The 21447-nt window shown below is 38.3% G+C and overlaps 2 protein-coding genes and 1 pseudogene across 3 annotated transcripts in view; 1 reads left to right on the forward strand and 2 right to left on the reverse strand.

The window, feature by feature from the left end:
- Positions 1-569: 569 nt before the first annotated feature.
- On the reverse strand, positions 570-8112 carry si:ch73-86n18.1 (uncharacterized protein LOC564061 homolog). Its single transcript, XM_046044533.1, is given in 9 exon segments — positions 570-1127; positions 1433-1484; positions 1486-1517; positions 2324-2373; positions 2375-2471; positions 2574-2705; positions 4697-4807; positions 7020-7128; positions 8107-8112. Coding segments are annotated over 9 exon segments (804 nt in total). The 3' UTR covers positions 570-912.
- A 134-nt stretch (positions 8113-8246) lies between these two features.
- On the forward strand, positions 8247-11458 carry LOC123968057 (annotated as a pseudogene).
- A 238-nt stretch (positions 11459-11696) lies between these two features.
- Positions 11697-21447, reverse strand: part of LOC123968490 (T-cell surface glycoprotein CD4-like) — a 19387-nt gene continuing 9636 nt past the window's right edge. Inside the window, exons 1-10 of one of the 2 annotated variants that reach the window (XM_046045300.1) lie at positions 20189-20295; positions 16364-16434; positions 16116-16268; positions 15865-16023; positions 14972-15214; positions 14494-14877; positions 12678-12932; positions 12432-12532; positions 12262-12305; positions 11697-12065 (exon numbers count right to left, since the gene is read on the reverse strand). In XM_046045300.1, the coding sequence (XP_045901256.1) occupies positions 12035-12065; positions 12262-12305; positions 12432-12532; positions 12678-12932; positions 14494-14877; positions 14972-15214; positions 15865-16023; positions 16116-16268; positions 16364-16421 (1428 nt within the window). In that variant the 5' untranslated portion in view covers positions 16422-16434; positions 20189-20295 and the 3' untranslated portion in view covers positions 11697-12034. Of the gene's footprint in view, positions 12066-12261; positions 12306-12431; positions 12533-12677; positions 12933-14493; positions 14878-14971; positions 15215-15864; positions 16024-16115; positions 16269-16363; positions 16435-20188; positions 20296-21447 lie in introns of those variants that run through there. The other variant, XM_046045299.1, reaches the window with a different exon arrangement.

The raw sequence follows: 21447 nt of genomic DNA on the forward strand, positions 1-21447 counted from the left end.
TCTTCTAGTGAAAACTCTTTCTTGGTTGAACTCTAACAGCTCATGTCCAGACGAAGACTATCACTTGTAGACCTTTTTTCATTTTAAATCGTCACAAGCAAAAAAATGTTGGAAACCAGTGTTTTATCCAGTATATTACATTTACTTTATTATATTACATCAATGACCAGACTTCAACTGCTTGTCAGCATGCTGTGTGGATGTTTGTATGTTGTAGAGTGTAAAAAACAAAAACATAGACACAAAAAGGTTGACTATATAAAAAAAGACTATTTCCATTGACATACATTAAGTCTGAAGTAGTGCAGTGATGCAACAAGATTAAAATATTTTAAAAATATATACATATATATAAAAATAAAATATACAATTTTATTTCTGAAATAATCTGTTTAAAATTGTGAATTTGCAGAAATCTCTTCTAAACATCAGCAGAGACAGAAAATAACATGCGTAACATGCATACAACATTACTTCTTTTTTTTTTGCAGTCAGACCTGGATGATGTAACATTCAAACAAAAAAAAGAATTTTGATGAAGCACTTCATAAAATTAGAGCAATACTACAATTTATATTTTCTTTTAATGTAATGTTTTTCATTATAGATTTACTTAAAAGTAGGTATGCAGAGTACATGTCATTCATGATACTTATTTCCTTCAGCAAGTAACATCTCAACATAATGCACAGATTTCCATGAACTACACCTTCAGTAAAAAACTCTCCTGAGCATATGTTGCCATCCATCCATCCGTAGTCAACCGCTTATCCTGCGGTCGGGGGTGCATATGTTGCATGTCACAAAAATTACCTTTTGGTGTCCATTCATTTTTGCATTGTCTGTCACAACCCAGAAAGTGTGTCATTTTCAGACTTTCCAGTTCTGCACTATTTTCTGTTGTAGGACGATTCAGTTGAGCCGAATGGCATCCATATGGCAGATCCGTCTATAACTGTGATCACAAGGAACATCAAACCATGTCTTTGAGTGGCTGTCTAAGGTGGCGCAGTCCTCTCCATGTCCCCTGCCTTACTGGTGGTTATCTGGCTCTGAGTTCCACTGATCCCAGTATCTGTGACAGAGGGAGAGTTGAGGAAAGGGAGATAGACAGGGTAAGCTCACAACTGTGAACATTTCTGAAAAATGCCTCCTTCTGAGGTTATCTGAGGTATTGGTGCAAGAATGGACATTGTTGTGTGTCTACTACAAATACATTTAACATTTATTTGGATGTTGCTAAAGTCAGTTTATATATTATTTTAATTTCTGCATCTAACAGGCGGCCTATTTTGCTTTGGACAGTTCAGAACAGTTTCTTCAGTATCATCAAAATTTAAAATGAATGCAGTATAGCAACTTCAATATAAAGTATATATTTAAAATGATTTCATACATTAAGTGTTAAAATTAGATAGTACTTGTGTTGTGCATCTCCAGTCTCCTTCTTTCTGTATATAAGACAGGCAGGTCCAGAAGTGGATTATCAAATACACCAATCCTCCTGGCTTATTTTACTCCTTAAGTTAAACACACACAACATGTGTGTACATCATTGACATAATGCATTGCCTAGGTGTAAAACTCAAATTCACACGCACACTTTATGATTATGGTTTTATTATACCAGGAAGGATCTTCAGTTGTTACAGTAAACCCACAACTTTAACTAAACCCAATCTGGTCTGTACACACCCAGTCCTGACCTGAGGTTCAGCTGACAAGGCAAGGCAAGTTTATATGCATAACACATTTCAAAAACATGCTTTACATAAAACACAAAGGCAACAAAGGGAAATTAAATTTAAAGAGTTAAATAGGAAATAAAAACAGGGTAAAACAGGACAAAATTCATAGTGCAGTGTACGATATTAATCTACAGCCTTACATTTGATTTAATTAAAGGCAGTGGTAAAAAGAAAAAATTATTTAAAAGAACTGACAGATCCAAATATCTGCTGTGAAAAATACCTACTGTGGCCTTAACTTAAATCTAACATCTAATCTTAAACTATCTCTTTGCAAAAGTAAAGACTCTGTAAAGTGACCTTGCCTTGCAAAGATGTTTCCCACCTTTACACACATGTGCACGCGCACGCGCACGCGTGCACACACACACACACACACACACACACACACACCCTCGTGTCTTTAATTTTCTTCTCTTGCTGACAGCACACAGTAACCAACCCAATTAATGGGAATGAGGAACACCTGTGCTGGTCAGCAGGGCTCTGCAGACAAAGGGATCATTTCTGTGTATGAAGTCGGTTGAAAAGTTATGTTCAGTTCATCCCCATACGCACATTTACCACACACATACACACTCTCACATGCTGTTCTATAGTGTGCAGTATGGTAAGATGGCTGCCCATCTCTACTGTTCAGCCAGTACAGCTTGTCACTGCTGAAGTGTTAACACTGATCCCCAAGATGAAGCCATCCTTCAGGACAATCCCTACACTGCTTAACTGTTAATGAGAGAAAGGGCAAGATAAAAGGATGAGGGGAGCGGTAAATCAAAGACAGCAGGAAATGAAGATCGTGTACATGTTTGATCTACATCCTGCCACCTGTCTTTGAACAGCTCTGTCCCAGGGCGGCGTTGTCATCACACAGCTGGATGTTACGTCTTTGAACCGAGGTGAAGTTCAAACCCAGAGATGAAGAATCCAGGGAAGCACCTGGCAACAGCATGCCAATCACTGGGAGGGGAGGGGGGAGAGACTGTCTGTGTGCTAAATGCTAATGTCAGCATGCTAACATGCTCATGATGACAATGCTAAAATGTTGATGTTTTTTTAACCATCTTGGCTTAACATGTTAGCATGCTAACATTTGCTAATTAGCACTAAAATGTACAGAGCAGAGGCTGATGGGAGCTGATGGACCGATAGCTTTTTTTCGCAGGCAGGATGATGGCGCTAGATAAAAAAAGTTAAGGGATCACCAAAGCTACAATTCATCCTGAGGGGGACACAGATGTCAGTACAAAATCTCATGTCATCCATCCAGTAATTGACAAGACATTTCACACAAAGCTACAAATGACAGCCTCATGGTGGCGCTAGTAAAAGAATAAGAAGATCACCAAAGTCTGTAGGATTCATCCTCTGGGTACCATGATTACCTGTAGGCCCTAAAGAAATTCATGGCAATCAACCAGTAGCGGTTGAGATATTTCAGTCTGGACCCAGGTGGTGGACCGACCCACGAAAGTGTGACTAAAAACGAATGTAATTTTCATACTGTTGTGTTTTCTCACTCAAGACTAACTTGTCCCTCTTCAAACATATGATGCTCTTTAGTACAGTCTGTGAATCTCTGTAAGATTTTATTGCTGCTGTTGCTGGAATAATTGAGTTTATACGAGCTCCCTTGTGGCTGTAAAATAATTATCATTTACAATATGAACTTTCTCTGGTTTCATTGCCAGATATTTTTCCACATTTGTGTTTCCGATGTTTATGCTTCCATTCCAGATTGCCTATTAAAACATATTTCTTTATGCTTTAATGCTTTATTTATTAAGAGTAAACGTACGTTTGTGGCTTTCATTACCGTCATAGACACTATCTACAATATCTCAGGATGAGTTTGAAACTTGATAATATGACCGGTATTATCACTGGTTCAGAGGAATTAGAAGTCAAACCACTTTCTGCCCATCAGTTCATATTTACAGTTTTTGGCCTTGATGAACTGTAACCTGAAAGTTTTGCTGTGGTTAGTAATTCACATCAGAGCGTGTATTTTAAAAATGAGTTCTTCTTGATAAAGCTAACATTTTACCATTTCCTGGCAACCCTGCAGATGTATAAACACAGGTGCATGTGATGTAGTGAGGTTGAATGTGGCTAACAGATTTCACAGTAAAACGTGAAGTGGTATTTTTTTAAATAGTGCTTTAAGATATTTGTGAAGTTAAATGTTACAATGTGCTGCATATTTCATATTTCATATGTCAGATGTGGTTTATTGTGCAGCTAATGTACCACTATAAAGCAAATAAAGAGTCTACCTAAGTAAAGTGAAAACATGTAAAAATGTATATTATCAGCTTACCCGACCCACAATAGCAATACTACTTAACTGCTAGGAATATTGACCAATTTCTTGTTATACAGTACATAATCTGTGGTTCTATGCCACAATCATAAAGTAGAATTAAATCTATTTTTTTCTTACAATATGTTATAGAGCCTGTTGTCATAGTTTTATACTTCCTTCTCTTGTTGCAAGAGATGCAAGTCATTATTGTTAGATACTAAAATTGTACTCAATAGCTTCTCTGTGGGCGTGTGTGTGTGTGTTTGTGTGTGTGTGAGTGTGTGTGTGGTAATAGATCAAGCATGTACAGCCCCAGTGGTGTTTGTTTCAAATGAGAGAGTGTCTTCCCAAGCACATTATCAGGCTGAGCTGCCGGAGACTTTTGGCCCTGCAGGAGAAATATTTCACAATTATGGACTTTTGTGCTTTTTCTATTACATGACCCTCACTGGACTGGAGAGAGCGCTTTATCTTGTTTATTGCCAATTATAGGTGTCCAAAAGCACACTGAGCTGAAATAAAGAGAGAATAATCAGCGAGAGGAATAGCGTGAGACTCTCACAGACAGAGAGACAGACAGGCAGATATACACACTCAGACTGGAGGGCAGGAAACACAGGAGATTGTAAAACAGTGAAATACTTACAGAGTACAGTGAGTACGACGTTGGCGTAGATTGAGGCCAAAAAGCCAATAACCATCAGGAGAGCTGCCTGACTCCTCAAACACCCAATGCCCCGCTTCAGTCCCTGGGAGCCTGATTAGACACAAAACAGTCCACAGCATGGTAGCCGTCAATTCACCATTTTTAATCCTCTGGTGGAGCAGGGAGTGCAGACTTTAGGTAAAGCAGAAACATTTGACCAGAATTCAACTTCATAACATTTACTATTCCCAAACGTTAATACTGCTGAAAGTTAGGTCAGCTGGATACTCTGTTTATTTGTGTCTCTTCCTGTCGCATAATTAGGCTACACACACAAATAATTGCATATTATGCATGTAGACAGATTCAATAGTGGCAAAGTATTTGGATCCATTACTTAGGTAAAAGTAGCAATACTACACTGTAAAAATACTCCATTACAAACAAAAGTCCATTATTTAATTGACCCTTCACAAAGCCACACCCCCTTAGTTACTGTTGCTAAGCCCGACAAACTGTCGGACCTGTCAGACTCTTAGCATTGGTGCTGCCACTGTCTATTACTGCAATCCTTGGAGAAATATTGTCAAACTTTTTGGAAAAAGCTATCTCAGAAAGAAGAAAGACAAATAACAATAGAAGCTAAAGCCTACTGTTGGAAAGGGAATAAATCGTAGCCCTACTTCTCGATCTCTAGCGATTGTAACTATTACCAGGAACAGCTTTTGACCATATCTTGGAAAAATACAGCAATAAAAAGCTAGAAAGCAATTCCTTTTGCACATGAGTCAATGCAGCGCAGCTATTAAAGTGTGGGACCTCAGTCAGAGTGAGACCTATACTGCGCTGTGATTGGCCAGCTCCAGATTCGGGGTGTGGCTTTTGCGAAGGGTCAATTAAAAACAGCAATACCACACTGTAAAAATACTCCATTACAAACAAAGGTCCTGCATTCAAAATCTTAGGTAAGAGTACAGAAATATCCAACGAAGGTTAAAATCAAGGGCAACTGGACTTGGTTGAAGATACTGGAAGACGTTTCGTCCCTCATCCAAAGGACTTCTTCAGTTCTGACTGACTGGCAGGGAAACTCAGCTATTTAACCTCAGTGGGGTCGTTATCCCGGGTCATCGATACCGCTGGTTCGTTAGTGTTCCTTGTTGCTGTGACGACAGTCGTTACAGTCGTTGAGACTACCTGTGGCCAAGACTGAACGAGTGTCCTCTGTCCTTCAGATGTAAGTAGACTGCAGAATCTTGACCTGAGGAGTTGGCCCTTCTGTGTTGAGCCATGCGTTTGTGTAGTGGTTGTTTAGTCTCCCCAATATACAGGTCTGTGCATTCCTCACTGCATTGGACCGCATACACTAGATTGCTTTTCTTGTGTTTGGGTGTGCGGTCTTTGGGGTGTACCAGCATCTGTCTTAGTGTGTTCTTGGGTTTAAAAAACACAGGGATGTTATGTTTGTTGAAAATCCTCCTGAGTTTCTCTTATACTCCAGACACGTATGGAAACCACTACACAAACGCATGGCTCAACACAGAAGGGCCAACTCCTCTGGTCAAGACTCTGCAGTCTCGTTTCGTCAGACACTCGTTTGAGGACCACCAGGTGCACATTTTAGACAGAGAAGATGGATGGTTTGAAAGAGGTGTCAAGGAACCCATCTACACCAGGGTTGAGAAGCCGTCATTGAACAGGGGAGGGGGTCTACGCCACCACTTATCCCCCACTTACAATGCTGTCCTTTCATCACTTCCCAGGAAACTCAACAAACGTCAAGTATTGGCCTCAGGTGAAGATAACAACGATGGTCGTTCAGTCTTGGCCACAGGTAGTCTCAACGACTGTAACGACTGTCGTCACAGCAACAAGGAACACTAACGAACCAGCGGTATCGATGACCCGGGATAACGACCCCACTGAGGTTAAATAGCTGAGTTTCCCTGCCAGTCAGTCAGAACTGAAGAAGTCCTTTGGATGAGGGACGAAACGTCTTCCAGTATCTTCAACCAAGTCCAGTTGCCCTTGATTTTAACCTTCGTTGGATAACTATGACCTGGATGACTGAGAATCTTCATAGACAGTACAGAAATATTATCAGCAAAATGTGCTTTAACTATCAAAAGTAAAAGTGCATCATATATTATAAGTTTTTTCTATGTGAAACCTTAATCTGCTGTATTTTTTTTATAACTGGTGTTGCTTCTTTAAGCACTGATATGATGGTGTACAGCACTTGAGTAATTGTCCTTATATGAAGCTGTGTTTCACCACTGGCTCTCACACACATGAAATCTCCCAATATATTTATCACATTTACACACTGTTGCTGTGTGTTCGAGAAAGGGCCTGTTCCCTCCAGGTGTCAGCTGATCTGTGAAGTCCTGCAGGCTGGAGTAGTTTCCTCTCTCCTCAATGGCTGTGATGCCCTTGTTAACACACTGTCTGTCTTTGCACTGTACCTCCTCTGGTCCCTAAAGGCTTTGGTATCTCCTCTCCCAAACAGCAATATTTCTCCTTGAAAATTGAATTTGTCCCTGCTGGTTGATTTATTGCGGCACATCCCTGTGCCTGCAACACCGCTGCCGTGCTTTAACAAATGTGCTCAGAGAAGTAACTGTGTAGTTAAACTATACTGCACCTACAACTAAAGAATTTGTGTTAAGTGTTTCCTGAAGAAGAGAAGAGAGTTCTTCCAAAGAGATTCCTCAGTTTGTTGGCTTTGCGTGGTGAATTTCTGCTTGTTACTGTGGTTTTTCACTGTCAACTTACCCTGTGTTGCACAATCTCAACATTTCCTTCAATCTCAAGCTCTGTTTGGATAGATGTGTGATAGATGATGTAGCATATTATATGGGAGTCTGAGTCAGAATGGGAGAAAAGTTTTAGAAAACAAGGAGAACCTTCAACTGCCTGACATTAATTTAAAAAAAAAACCTCAAATTTAAACTGTAAAGGTTGTGACAAGAAAGCATCTGGGAGCTGTGTGTGTGCTGTGTGTGCTGATAAGAAAGAAGGGCCGAGCTCTGAATCAAGTACCCAAATTCAGACGATAAGAATTTGTGGTGATGTGCAACCACATATTTTAGCTCACTGAAATATACACACTAAGTAAATACTAAATACTCCTCTGCTTTAATTAATTTGGTTTGAATAACAAACTCTCGTGAAGTAGAAGAGCTGACAATGCCTGTGAGAATAAGGTGCCAAGAAAATAAATAAATTAATGGATCATATACCAAAACAAAAAAAATGTTGACAGTCTGTTGGAGCAACAGAGTGGGCATCTGGTATGTGTGGTGTAGAGGTGATATTGCTGCAGCTGCTCTACTAACGAAGAGAATACAAATAACTCTCTCTCACGCACACACACATGCACACTCAATGCTGAGTCATACTTTTTAGACCGCCATCTTTGCCTGTAAAAAAAACAAAAAGAGAGACAGGGAGGGACATTTGCTCATGTAACGGTAAATAAGGCCCAACCTGCATGCCAGAGCTGCATCATCAAATGTTTGTTTGTCTAATCCAATATGGCAAATCAACAATGGTTTGGCTTCAAGATATTGCACCATGTGAGTGTACATGCTTTGATTATCATGGACATTCTGGTAGATTTGGGCAATATCCATATATTTCCATCTCTTTAGTAAACAATCTGCGCTATAAAACACCCCAGAGAACATAGAGAGACAGACAGACAGACATGATGAAGTCCAAAAAATAAATAAAAATAAAGGTAAGACCGCCTTTACAGTGTGCATGAGTGATGATTGTATATGTGCGTCTGTTTGCATGTACTCTAGTGTTGTATCTGCATGTTTATACTTTGCTATCTGTCTCTTCAGGCACCCTGAGAATCAGAGGCCACATCATCCTCTATGTTCTCATCAGCCTGTTGGTTTCTGAAGCTTCTTCTCAGACTGCAGACAGTCTATAGGGAGAGCTGTCCTCTGTAAAGCTGAAACTAAACCTTCTAAAGAATCACTACAGACACCTGTCTAATGTTTTCTTCAACCTGGCATCCAATTGCTCAGCTCCAGGTGCTGTTTATATATCTTATTCTGCAATCCCACATGTGTTCTGCATCTTCTGTAAACCTTCTGTAAACTTTTCCTCAGTGTGCTGATGAGTAGCTTCATGTAGGGGATCAATACTTCTTCCTCAGTACTGATAAGCAGAAGTGGTAAAATAGTACAGATATATATGCACAGAGATAGGCAATCATCTTGCAATTTTAACCACCAGAGAGCAACATGTAAGTATTTCTGTGTATGGCCGATGTTTTGTCTGATTAAATGTATTTGTTAGTTAACATTAACAAAGGGCAACAAATTTGGATGCACTACATTTTTAGGAAGCTGTTGAAAAAGAAGGCAGGAGGAAGGGGTGGCTGTGGCTCAGGAGGTAGAGCGGGTTGGCTGTTAATCGGAAGGTTGGCGGTTCAATCCCTGGCTCCCCCTGGTTGCGTGTCGAAGTGTCCTTGGGCAAGATACTGAACCCCGATTTGCACTGTTCCGCGTATGAATGAGTGTGAATGCTAGTTTCCGTTTGAGCACTTAGGCTCAGTGTGTGAATGCAGATGTAGTGTAAAAGCACTTTGAGTGGTCGAAAAGACTAGAAAGGCACTATACAAGTATGGAGCATTTACATTTAGTTATCGTAAAACTTTGATTAATAGCCCGGGCCTTTATATGCTAAAATTACTGAAGTGACCCTGCCTTTATTTGGGACAGGACTTTTTTGCACAAAACTGAAATAGGCTACTATGAAACAGTTTATTTATTTCAAACAGTATGAATATTATTTGCATAAAATTATCAAATAATATCAATTACACATCATTCATTTGATCTAGTTCCGACAGAGATTATACACTTTTATTTTGTAGGCAGTAAGTTTACAAGAGCAATTATACCCAACAACAAGGTGAGAAAAGTGTGGCAGAAGTTAGCAGACAGAGAACAATGGACTTCACATGACAGTATTCACAACTTGGATTTATTTTTATGGAAAGCTGGACCCTACAAACTAAAGTAATATAAACAATCAAGGAACGGGCACAATCAGACTTAATGAGGGCTTCAAAAGTAACTTGAGATTCCCCCCCCATCTCTTGTACCATGCAGGTTACCAGTTAATCTATTAGACTTTAGTGCTTGTTGTTTCCATTAAACAGTTGAATTGTATTTTATATTAGAAGCTTAGAAGCAGCTCAAGCGGGCGACCCCGCGGGGTATAAGAGGTTTTATACATCTAAAGTGTTAAGGTCAGTAAGACTGAGGACACAGAACAATCAAGGCCAGTTATAGTCAAGAGTTTATTTACAAAGAACTGAGGAACTAGTAGTACAGCGTGGTAGAAGGCGAGATGTGAGCAGGGGCAGGCCGTGTTGCGCAGTGGCAATCAGCGCTCCAAATGATCCTCCAAGCAGCACAGAAAAACTCACCGGATGCGGGTATCTTGAAAAAGGAGAAAGACAAAAGAATGTTAGTCCAGGTCCAGGCAGAGAACGCACTAGAAACAAACTCAAGTAACTACATGCCTGAAGTACTCAACCATGAGATGGTTAGGAATAATCTGGCGACAAGTCTCAGGGAGCCCCACATCTTAAGGCCAGGCGTGAGGATTGCCAGCAGGTGTGTAACCTCACCAGCTCCCTGTGTAAGACACACACACACACGCCCACAGAACACCACAGGAAAAAAAAGTGTCACAGAACCAACTGTGACACAAATAACTTATATAACAACCAGACTGGGTGTTTAATTGAGACCTGCGTTTATTTTTCTAAATGTGTTCCCCCACCAGGCCAGTAAATGGGGAAGGCGGCTATTTGGGACTTGGCTATTAATTGAAGTTTTACGGTATGCAGGTAATATTAATTTTGTCATAAACCAATGTATTGTGCAAATTGTAATTTTTACCTGATGAGGGCGCTAACTAAAAAGTGAAGGGATCACCAAAGTCGTCAAAACAATCCTTCCAGTGAATGTTGAGACATTTCAAACCTCATGGTGACACTAGAGGAAAGGTCAGGGGGTTAACCAAAGGCTTTAGGATTCATCCTCTGGGCACAATAAATGTCTGTATGAAATTCTGTAGCAATTCATTCAGTAGTTGTTGAGATCTTTCAGCCTGGACCAAAGTGGTGATGTGACCAACTGATCAACATTTCACTCCCTAGAGCCATGCTATTTGCATGGCTAAACATTTGGCTTGCTTTGGGGGTGTGGAAATGTGTGTGGACAAATTTGGTGCCTACACAAAGAACCTATTCCTAAATAACATAATACATTTTCTGACACTACTTAACTTAGAAAAAAATGTGTCATGGGTATTTGGTTGTGATTAGTTAATGGCATGAGTTAATTACATTTTACTTGAGGATCATCATCAATAGTCAAGTTAGCATAAAAGAGACACTACATATAGGTGGTTAAGAGCTGTTTCACTAGGATAATAACACTAAATTGTTCTGTCACTGTGTAGAGGGTGACAGAACAATTCATGGGGAATTTCGAGCCAGACAACAACCTGTCGGGTGGGGTGGATGAAGAGGACTGTGTGGTGGACAGCTATACTCAGAGCTGGTATGATGTTCCCTGTTCCTTCTTCTATCTTAGAATATGTCAGATGGATGCCATCCCACCCCCATACACCCCCACCACACCACTGCACGACCACCACTCGATTATGAAAGATATTGATTCTTTATTTAAAAAATTTGGTGGCCACCATTTTTATAGTTTGTCTTAATCTACAAATAAACTATTGTATGAGAGAAAGGTCCTATTTAGATTTAAGTAATAAAGTATCCTAATTTGTGTATTTAGAATCAACGGATTCTCATTATAAAAAATAATATATTTGTAAATATTTATAAAACTATCAATGCAATCATAAAGCATCATACAAATTACATAACATGACATAAAGGCAAATCTGAAAACATTGTGAATGAAAGAGTATAAAATAAAATTATTAACAGCAATAATCACAAGCAATAATGTTAAAATGATAATTAAGTGGAACATAGAGTTTAGCAAGGATTGTTTCATAGAGCAAATCTGTGAAATAGAAAGGTCTCTGAGAAAATTTATTACATGTTTAAAATTTAAATCAAATTAAACAATCCAAACTGGATGATATGTACAACAACATTTTTGTGATAATAAAGTCTTATCTGACATTTCAACAATGGCTGGATTTTCAGATCCGCATCACACACCAAACAGAGGTCAATTTAGTTGATATGACAGAAAAATCCATCTTATCTGGACAGAAATTCAATTGGTTGTGATGTCCTCATGAAAAATGTCTTTGTGGGAGATATTATGTCCTGTAGAATCCTTTGGGCTTTGGGCTGAAACAGAAAGTCACAGGTTTCTGTTTGAGTTGTGGAAAGAGACACAGAGCTCCAAAAAACAAAATGCAGGTTAATCTTATTATATATAATCTTAACACCTTATGTCTAAAAGTATTACTCAGATTTCAGTCTTGATGTGTGTGAATGTGTGTTGGGAGCCATTTCATCAGTGCAGGAAATGGTTGTTACGTACTTTTTGCATTGGCAGAGTCTATGCCTGTGATGTCTCATCTTCCGCTAATGTCAACCACAGAGAGAGACAAAGAGACGTAGAGAAACAGAGAGAGAGAGAGAGAGATCTTAGTACCATACTAATAATTCAGTGTGATCTAACACAGTGGAATAGGAATGATTTAACTGTACTTGTCTGCGTCGGTAGAAGATGAAAACGAAGATGGTGAGGAGGATTATGATGACTGTGGCACTGCATATGGTCAACTTCATCCACACACTCAGCTTGGGCTCTGTGTACAACAGAAACAGTCATCAAACAGTGTACAGTACAGAGAACACATCATGTAAAACCAAGTTTCTGTCGTAAAAAAGATTGTGACCACAAGGTCATGCCCATGTCATATTTCCTGCTCCCCTCTCACTTCCTGCGCTCACCGATCTTTAGCATTATCACAGCTGACGTCAGCCATGTGCCGTTCTGCTGAAGCTCACACCTCCATTTTCCGCCATCTCCTGTCCCCACTTCCCAACTGAGATTGGCGGGGTAATGGTCAGATCTCAGAGGAAACATTTGCGATTGTTCAGGTGGAAGCCATTTCACTTGTAGATCAGAGGGCACAGGATAGCTAAGGCTGCAAGTCAGGTTGACCTGCTGGCCAGAAATTAGGTCTGTTCCTGGAGAGGAGATGACTGGAGAGAGAACGGAAGAAGGGCACAAAGAAAGAACTAAGACATAGACAAGAAATGTACAATATTTGTCACATTGAATATGAAATGAATGAGAAAATGTTGCCATTTCTGACAGGTGGGGAAAATCTGTGCTGAAAAGCTCTCTTTTCGTCTACATTTACTCTGTAAATCCGAATGAGCCTTTAGCTTCTGTCACTGCAGTATGCCAGCAGAGTTGTCAAAAAAAGAAAAATTCAAACAAAAATGGAGATAGGCCTATAGCATACATGACGTATTCAGTATCAAAACCCTACTGCACATAGCATTAACAACAAAATAAGATTTGAAAAAGGGGAAAAAAACATTATTCTGATATACTGCTGAAACAATAAGTCAACCAGTCGACAAGTAGTTGACAGTTGATTAATCGTCCAAGTCATTTTAAAAAGCAATACTGCCAAACTTTCTCTGGCTTCAGGCCTTCAAATGTGAATACTTACTAATCTCCTTAGACTTATATTATAATAAACTGAATATCTTTGGACTGCTGGTTGGGTCTCTGGGAAACTACAACATAACAGGCATTCCTCACTATTTTCCGATATCCTATGGACAAAACAATGTATTAATCAATCGAGAAAATAACAGGCAGGTTAATCAATAATTAAAACAATCGTAAAATTCATATTTCAATCATATTTCATTTTATTTAGTTTTGTGCTATAGGATCCGACTGGACAATTGGCTAATCCCCCCAGTATTATACCACGGACTGGTTGTCAGGTGAGGTATCATAAATTTCAATAGCCAGAAATTTTGTACAATCTCAATCCCTGACACATAGTATACCAGGGCCTGTAACTGGGGAACCATGTCTTATGAGTCTTTTTTTATATCAAACTAAAAAGTAACACTATCTAAACACCACCACACAGTCTTTTAAATACACGCTAAATTCAATTTTGTTTGGTGGAAGGTGGTGGAGGGAACCACAAACACTGCAGTAGGACTCCAGCGGGATTTAGTAAAACTAAGGGGTTCAAAAGCTAATCAGGGGACCCAGATTTGAGATGCACCCCTGCCCACTAGTCCACCAATCTGATGGATTAATTATCCATCAGATTGGTGGACTAGTTTCTTTTCAATGTTTCTGGTGAAATAATAGTTTAGATAAAAATGAGAAATATTATTTTGACACCATAAATCCTCAGAACACAAAGTCCAATTAAATTTCACTGTCTTATCACACTCTTCTGGCAGAGGGAAAGCTCGTCATACTCTATTAAAACAAGTGGCGCTAGACAAGTGTATTAGCCACTGAATTAGACACATGTCACACCAGGGACACTTCCAAATAAACTCTGCAGCAGACAGATGAAAACACTTGCCCGGTACAACTGAACAGAAGCAGGGAGGTGGCACAGAAACTAATGTCTCCAACTTGTTATGAATGACAATTAGGACAGAGTAAAGAAACTGGACAGCAAAAAGATAAATGAAGAACAAGCAAACTAAATTTCCTATGACATATGTGAGGGCAACACAGAGCCGGGCTTGTACACAGCAACTTGTTTTTACTTACTTTGCAAAACATTTACATGTACAGTTCTTTTCAGAGTTACACCATTTGTGAAATTCAGGGTGCACACGTAGTCTCCTGCATCTTCTTCTTTCCCTCGATTTCTGGTCAAAGACAGATTTCCATTTTTAACGTCTGGTACAGGAGTCAGTTCACGGTCTTGGTCTTTCTTCCAGGTCAGTTGATTATCCAGAGAGAGTGAGAAGAGCCTCTGTGGACCACCAGAAAAGAGACTCGAGCCATATTTAGGGATGAAGTCCCAGTGAACTCCCTGGATGCCCTTGGCTTTGATTTGATCCCAGGAGATGTGTTTGGGAATGGAACAGGGGACAGTGAGAGGTGTGGATGTTGACGTATACTGAGGATGTAGAGGAGCTGGGGAGAGGTCTAAATAAGGAGGAAAAGAGAAATAATGGAATATTCAGGAAGAGGGTACACCATTGTAAAACAAATGCATACATACACATACACAGAAACTCACCCACAACTGTAACAGACACTGTGACCCTGTGTTCTTTTCCTTCGTTTGTCACAACACAGGTCCACTGGCCATTGTATTGGCCTGTGGCTTTCCCTTTAAATAGTCCTTGGTGACTATTCATTTTCACTTCCTGAGGATTCAGCCATGCAATCCCTGGCTTTTTGTGACTCTGAGGAGACTCTGCGTCGCAGAACAGAGACATAGATTCCCCAGGCAGCAGAGGAGAGGGTGGGTTCATAGAAACTAGAACAGAAATTGAGCAGGATAAAGGAGCAGAATGAAAATGATATAAATGATTAAAGGTTCATCAAGGTTCAATATTTTGACTTCTATTTGGTTGGACATTTCCATAAAGTCAACATAGTTTAACAAATAGAAATACTGCTGCAGTTACATAAAAAATCCTAAAATGCTCTTTTAGTAAGTAAGCTTGATGATTTAGTTTGTCTATTCGATTTTGAAAAGCCAAAATATTGTAGAGCTCGACAAATTAAACCCACAGCCTTTAGCTTAACACACAGAAAAGCAATAAAATTACACTTACTTTGAACATTACATTGCATAAAAGCATGCTCTAGATTGCCCCAAATTTATATCTGCTCATAGATTATGTTGACAATAAAAAACTTGTGTAAATTAATTTGTATAATGGGGTGGTGATGGTGCAGTGGATAAGACACATGCCTTTGGTGTGAGAGACCCAGGTTCAATTCCCCACAGTTGCACATCTACCAATGTGTCCCTGAGCAAGATACTTAACTGCTAGTTGCTCCAGAGGCATGTGACCTCTGACATATTTAGCAATTGTAAGTCCCTTTGGATAAAAGTCAGCTAAATGTTGTATCAAGATGACATGACTAAATTGATCAAATCACTTTAGTTTTAATTCTTACCGTTGAGTTTGAGTAGTTTATATCTGATGGTCTCAATGTTGCGATTCGCAATTTTATCTATCACTTTACAGACAAAAGACCCTAAGTGTACTTGCTGGATGTTTTCGATGACCAGTGAGTCGCCTGACCAGGACAAGTTGTTTTTCCATTTATCATCACCTGCAAGGCAATAATTAAATGTGAATAAAATGTGTTATTATGAACAGTACCTTTATTTGCAATTTGTACTTTAGATAATTTATAATTTAGACCTGTGAACCCCTTTCCGCCTTTGTTATTGCGCCAGGCAAGCTGAAAGTCATCCCCAAAGTACCAGTACAAATAAAACTTTTGTACATTATTCCCTGCTGGAGCCTTAAGGGTAACAGTCTTTCCCACCTGAACATATACCACCTCATCCGCCCCTAAGAGAGTGAGAAAAATGTTATGTGTTGGTGTGCAAAACCAAAATGTCCCCAAATAAAAATAAATTAATCATTTTGCAATCAGTATATCCTACCTGTTGTTGACATGAGCACAGCGATGAGAATGAGGACGGACTGAATTGAGTTCTTCATCTTAGTCACACGTCTGAAAAACAGTTATTTTAGAAAAATACAGGTAACATATTAATGTAAATTGTGTATGATAGTAATAATAGCATAGTGCTTTACATTAAAATAACATTACACAAATGTAATATAATTAGTTATAAAATGTTTAAATTGATTACAGAAAACAGGAAAGTAACGTAAAGATGCTAAAATGGGTCTGATCTGCTCTCTTTTACTTGTTTTGATTAAGCCTATGGCTGTCTATTCACTGAGCTCTTGGGTAGTCCAGTTTTGCAATAGTTAAGACAAGACCAAAGTAGGAGTCAATTTCTCTGCGTGGGAATATCTGCAATATGGCCATATTTTTCTGTATTTCTAAGGTGGATTAATGCAGTCAATGAGCTTTTTTTAAGTTAAAGTTATGATTTATTAAGACACAAATTTCTTGCCTCACATTCAACCTGTTTTAAGGACACTCTCTTTTTTTTGACTCAGCCCCAGTAACTTAAATTTCTGTTACTTTGAGCACTCCAGTGTTCAATATTTTAGACTGCTGGGGTTGTCGGGCGCTGGAGATAAAAATACCATGTTGCGTTATTTGCATAGCAATGAAATTTCACACCATGTTGTGTTTACTTTGGCCAAATAGTAGCATGTACGGTCGTAAAAGGAGTGGACCAAGTACGGAGCCATGTGGAACACCATCATCACTTTTTGTGAGGTAATTAAAAACTTTGACTAAGGCGTTTCTGTGCCATGGCCATTCTGGAAGTCTGATTAATATCTGTCATGGATGTTATTATAGGAAAATAGCTATTTAACCGTAAATATACTGCCTTCTTCATTTTGTGATGAAGGGAAAATTAAACAACAGGCCTAAAAATATTCATAATATTTGAATCAATATTGTTTTTCTTTGGGAGGGATCTCACTAATGCAGTCACAAATGTATGTACTACACTATACAAGTACTATTCTAAAAAAATAATGTAGAGACATCCTTACTTCATTGTATAACATTGTATGTATATCAAATTTAGATGCAAAGAGAAGAGAGAGAGATCGTTCAGCAGGAAGCAAAGAGGGGTTTGTGGTGGTCTCAGATTTGGAGAGATTTGAGGAGATAAAAGACAAAGAGCTGAGAGAGTTGAGAGTGGGCGGCCTGTGGTGGGTTTTGGATGAGAATACACAGACAATTGTCGGAGAGAAGAGACACAGGGTGTACTCTGCATTGTGGTGGGCCTTGATTTAGTTAAGGTGCAGATTCTTATCCCAATCCTCCCCCCTCTGCCTCTCACACCCCCTCTCTTCCTCCCCTGTTCCACGAAAGACGGATCTCTCCACGCTTAAAAAGAGAAAAAAAGAGACCACAGCACCAGCAGCACATAGACTGTGGTTTAAGGTAGATGTTTCTCTCTTTTCTCTCCCTGTCTTACTCCCTTATCTCACTCTCCCCCCTCCACTTTCTTTCTCTATAGTAAATACAGTATGTCATGATTTTGCAAAAAAACCTTTTGTTATTGTATTTTTATTGATTTGACCCTTTCAAAGAAAAGATTTAAAGTAAAAGTTAACTTTTAAACTAAACCCCCAAGATCAAAATCGATCCCAAAAAATAATAATAAATAATAATAATAAAATGAATAAATACAATTTGTAATTTGATTGATTCAGAATGTAGCCACACAGACCAGATGATACACAGGCTTTAGGGGCTTAGAGTCGCATTTAAGGCCAAAAGCGAGCGCAAGAAACTAAGATCAGATACATATCAATGATTATTAATATTATTTGACACTGATCAAATAAAATCTTTCATTACAATAAATGGAGAACATTGCATATTAATGCTTATTAGGTGTTTTTTCAAGATTAAATGCATTATACTCTATAATACTATAAATAGGTGAGTAGACACATTTCAAACTTCTGGTTATTTGTATTCGCCTTAACTTAAGCTACAAGAACCTACAAAACAATATACAAGATAATAAAAATAGGAAAATAATAGTCACATTTGCAGGATATTTAGATCATTTGTAGTACTAATTAACTGCCATTGGTGTATATTTTCACTCTTAACCTATTATAGCAACACTTTGCAACAATGCATACCCATAAAGGCTTGTACTAGGTTTTCGGCAAATATTTTTGTGGTATAAAAATATCAACGCTATAGATGTTGAGGTGCTAATCCTGAATGCAATGTCTGTCTATTTGCGTCTGCCCGGGGACCTGTGCTGCATATCATTCCTCATCTCGCTCCCCTTGTCATCTCTCTAGTGTCAGCTGCCCAATACATCCATTAAAAATCTCTTTTAAAATGTCTTTATCACACCATTAGAGGCAAAATCTGCTCACAAAATATACGCAATGTCCGGTGAAAATTAATTATATGCCTCTACATAAATATACATCTGGATAAGTATTTCAAATGTATTAAGGTCACAAAGTTCATTTTATTGTACTTATAGACTTACACACTGCTTCTAAAATTCTGCTTATGGATTTAAAATGTTATAGTCATCAGTCTGGGGTTTTATTCTAAATATATTTGAAAGTTAAGATACCTGGCTCACACGTAGGAAAAAGTGTTTTTGGTTAGCTACATAACTTACTGGTCGCACTGCAGTTAGTTACATCAAGAAAAGCAACATAAAACATAAAAATATGAGTGATGTGTCTAGGAGAAATGTCTCAAAGCCAATGGTTTATGTATGTTTCTAATGTATCTATAAAAATAAGGGCTTTATACTTCAAACCTAATATATTTCAAATCTGTCAGTTGAGATTTGATAGAAAACAAATAATGTTGTATTATTTATTCTAAATGAGATCAGAGTTTGTAAGAAAGTAAAATTGGAGAGTGGAGAAAGAGTGAAATTGACGATAAACAGTCGTTCAAAGTCATTGCACCTGTGGAGCTATAACCCAGAAGCCAAGACGATCGTATCTGTAGTCAGGATGGAGCTTCAACAACAAGCAGAGACACAGGGGGGAGGGGAGGGTGAGGGTCAAATGCAGTGGAGAGGTGAAGGAGGGGAGGAGAGTGAGCAGAACAAGAAAAAGGAAAACACAGCACAGGCAGGATTACAATATTATCTCTTGACTTAAGTGCTAGTGTGGTTTTCAATATTTATTATATTTTTGTTTTGGGTTGCACCTGCACTTAATTTAACAAAGTGTTACTTACTTATTATTAGTTATTACTATTAGAGTTATTTTTGCAACATGCATTCCTGATATATCTACCACTGAAAAACAATCAGAAATTAACATTATTGGTTAGATTGTCATATTGTATAAAAGTAAAATAAATGCACAATATAAGCACTTGTGAAATGTCAGTATAAATGAATTTTACCTTTATAATGTGTAAATTGCATGTATTGTGGTAGCTCTTTTTGTACTGGTCAACAAAGCATGAAGCAAGAAAGAAAGAAACACAACCAAAAACTTCTAAATGATTTACGGTGTACCGACCGTTTTATAAAAATCTATATTTATGTTTGCTGTTGATCATTTTCATGTTTAATGTTTTAGTATTTTAGTTTTATTTAAATGATCAGTGCGTGCATATGATTAATATATCTTGTCTTGAAGGTGAATATATAAAACTCACTTTGACATTTCAGCCCCACTGAGCTCACTGTGATCTTACAGGTTTTTGATGCAAAATTAGTATCAGGTATGAAAAGACATTTGACAGTGAAATTTAGCAGGTACAGCAGTAAATCTTTGTATATGTATTTTTATCTTGAATTTAAAAAAATAAATGACAGCATACTTACAACTGTTGTTGAGTCCCTCTGTGTTCAGTGATCTGGAGCCCGTGGAAATGTGGAATATTTGTCAAACAAACCCTCTTTTTAAGTGCCGTTGCACCTCCCTCGCCAATGATTGGTCTGAAAACGAAGCACACAGTCGTTGATCAAACCCCAGATCAGAATAATGACCTTTGATTGGTTGTTACAGAGGAAGAGGGCACAGTCCCTATGCTTCTTTTTTTTTACCAACTTAAAACTATCTCAAACGGATCGCCTGTTATGTTGTTTAGGACAAAAATGTAAAGGCTTCATTATAACAGCAGATAAAAACATTTGGGCAGTGTAATGATGCCATATTTTTATCAGTGAATTCTTATGTACTCAGTATTTTCTTTGTTCCTTTTAACTTTTTAATCCGTCCAATAGAAAAGAACTAATCTTAATTGGCAAAAAATGTTATTTGAGTTGCTGCCTGATAACAGAAGTCCCAAAATTTGTGAAGGGTCTCACTGGGCTCATTATCTATCTTTAGCACGTTCCAAATAGCACAGAGGCGGCTTACGGCCTAATTTATTATAATTGCTCTGTTGATTTTTCCCTGGTCATATAATTGTTCTGATTTAGATACATAATTAGTGTATCAGAATTCAAGCCATGAACTGCTGGACCAATCTTCACAAAAGCAGCTCATAAATGCAAATTAAAAATGTACCATTTCCTAAAAAGAAACAGACAAATTACGTGAGAGAAAAATAAATTGTTTTCGGGAAATTGTCTTAACTGGGACGGCTGCACTGAGAGATGTGATCGTATGAGTTTAACATACATACTAAAGGCGTCAAATCTGAAAAATACATCCGTCAATGCATTTCATCTTCTTCTCTGTAAGATCACCTTGTTACAACTCTGAGACCAGTCCCTGTGTTCATTCTTACACACAGACCTAATATCACTTTAAACTTTCTATTTCATGAAAATTGTTTTTACTCAATCACGTTAATTAACGATAAAGTCTTTAGAGCAAGTGCTGTTTTTGGGAGTGACGCACATCAGTGTACTTTCTAGTCTTAAAGTTCACAAAAAGATAAATGGATGTTAAAGTTGTATAAAGTTTTCAGGGCAATTTGTCTCTTGCCCGACAAACAAAAATACTTTATTGGCCTAGAAACACGATGTTAAAATAGTTATATTAGATAAAATAGTCTACTGGCCAAACGTAAAGATACTGATTATCAGCCTAAGAAGCACACATACCAACAAACATGTACACAATATTTTTCTTA

The sequence above is a fragment of the Micropterus dolomieu genome, linkage group LG03 (assembly GCF_021292245.1).
Source record: "Micropterus dolomieu isolate WLL.071019.BEF.003 ecotype Adirondacks linkage group LG03, ASM2129224v1, whole genome shotgun sequence".
In the NCBI taxonomy this organism is placed as follows: Eukaryota; Metazoa; Chordata; class Actinopteri; order Centrarchiformes; family Centrarchidae; genus Micropterus; species Micropterus dolomieu.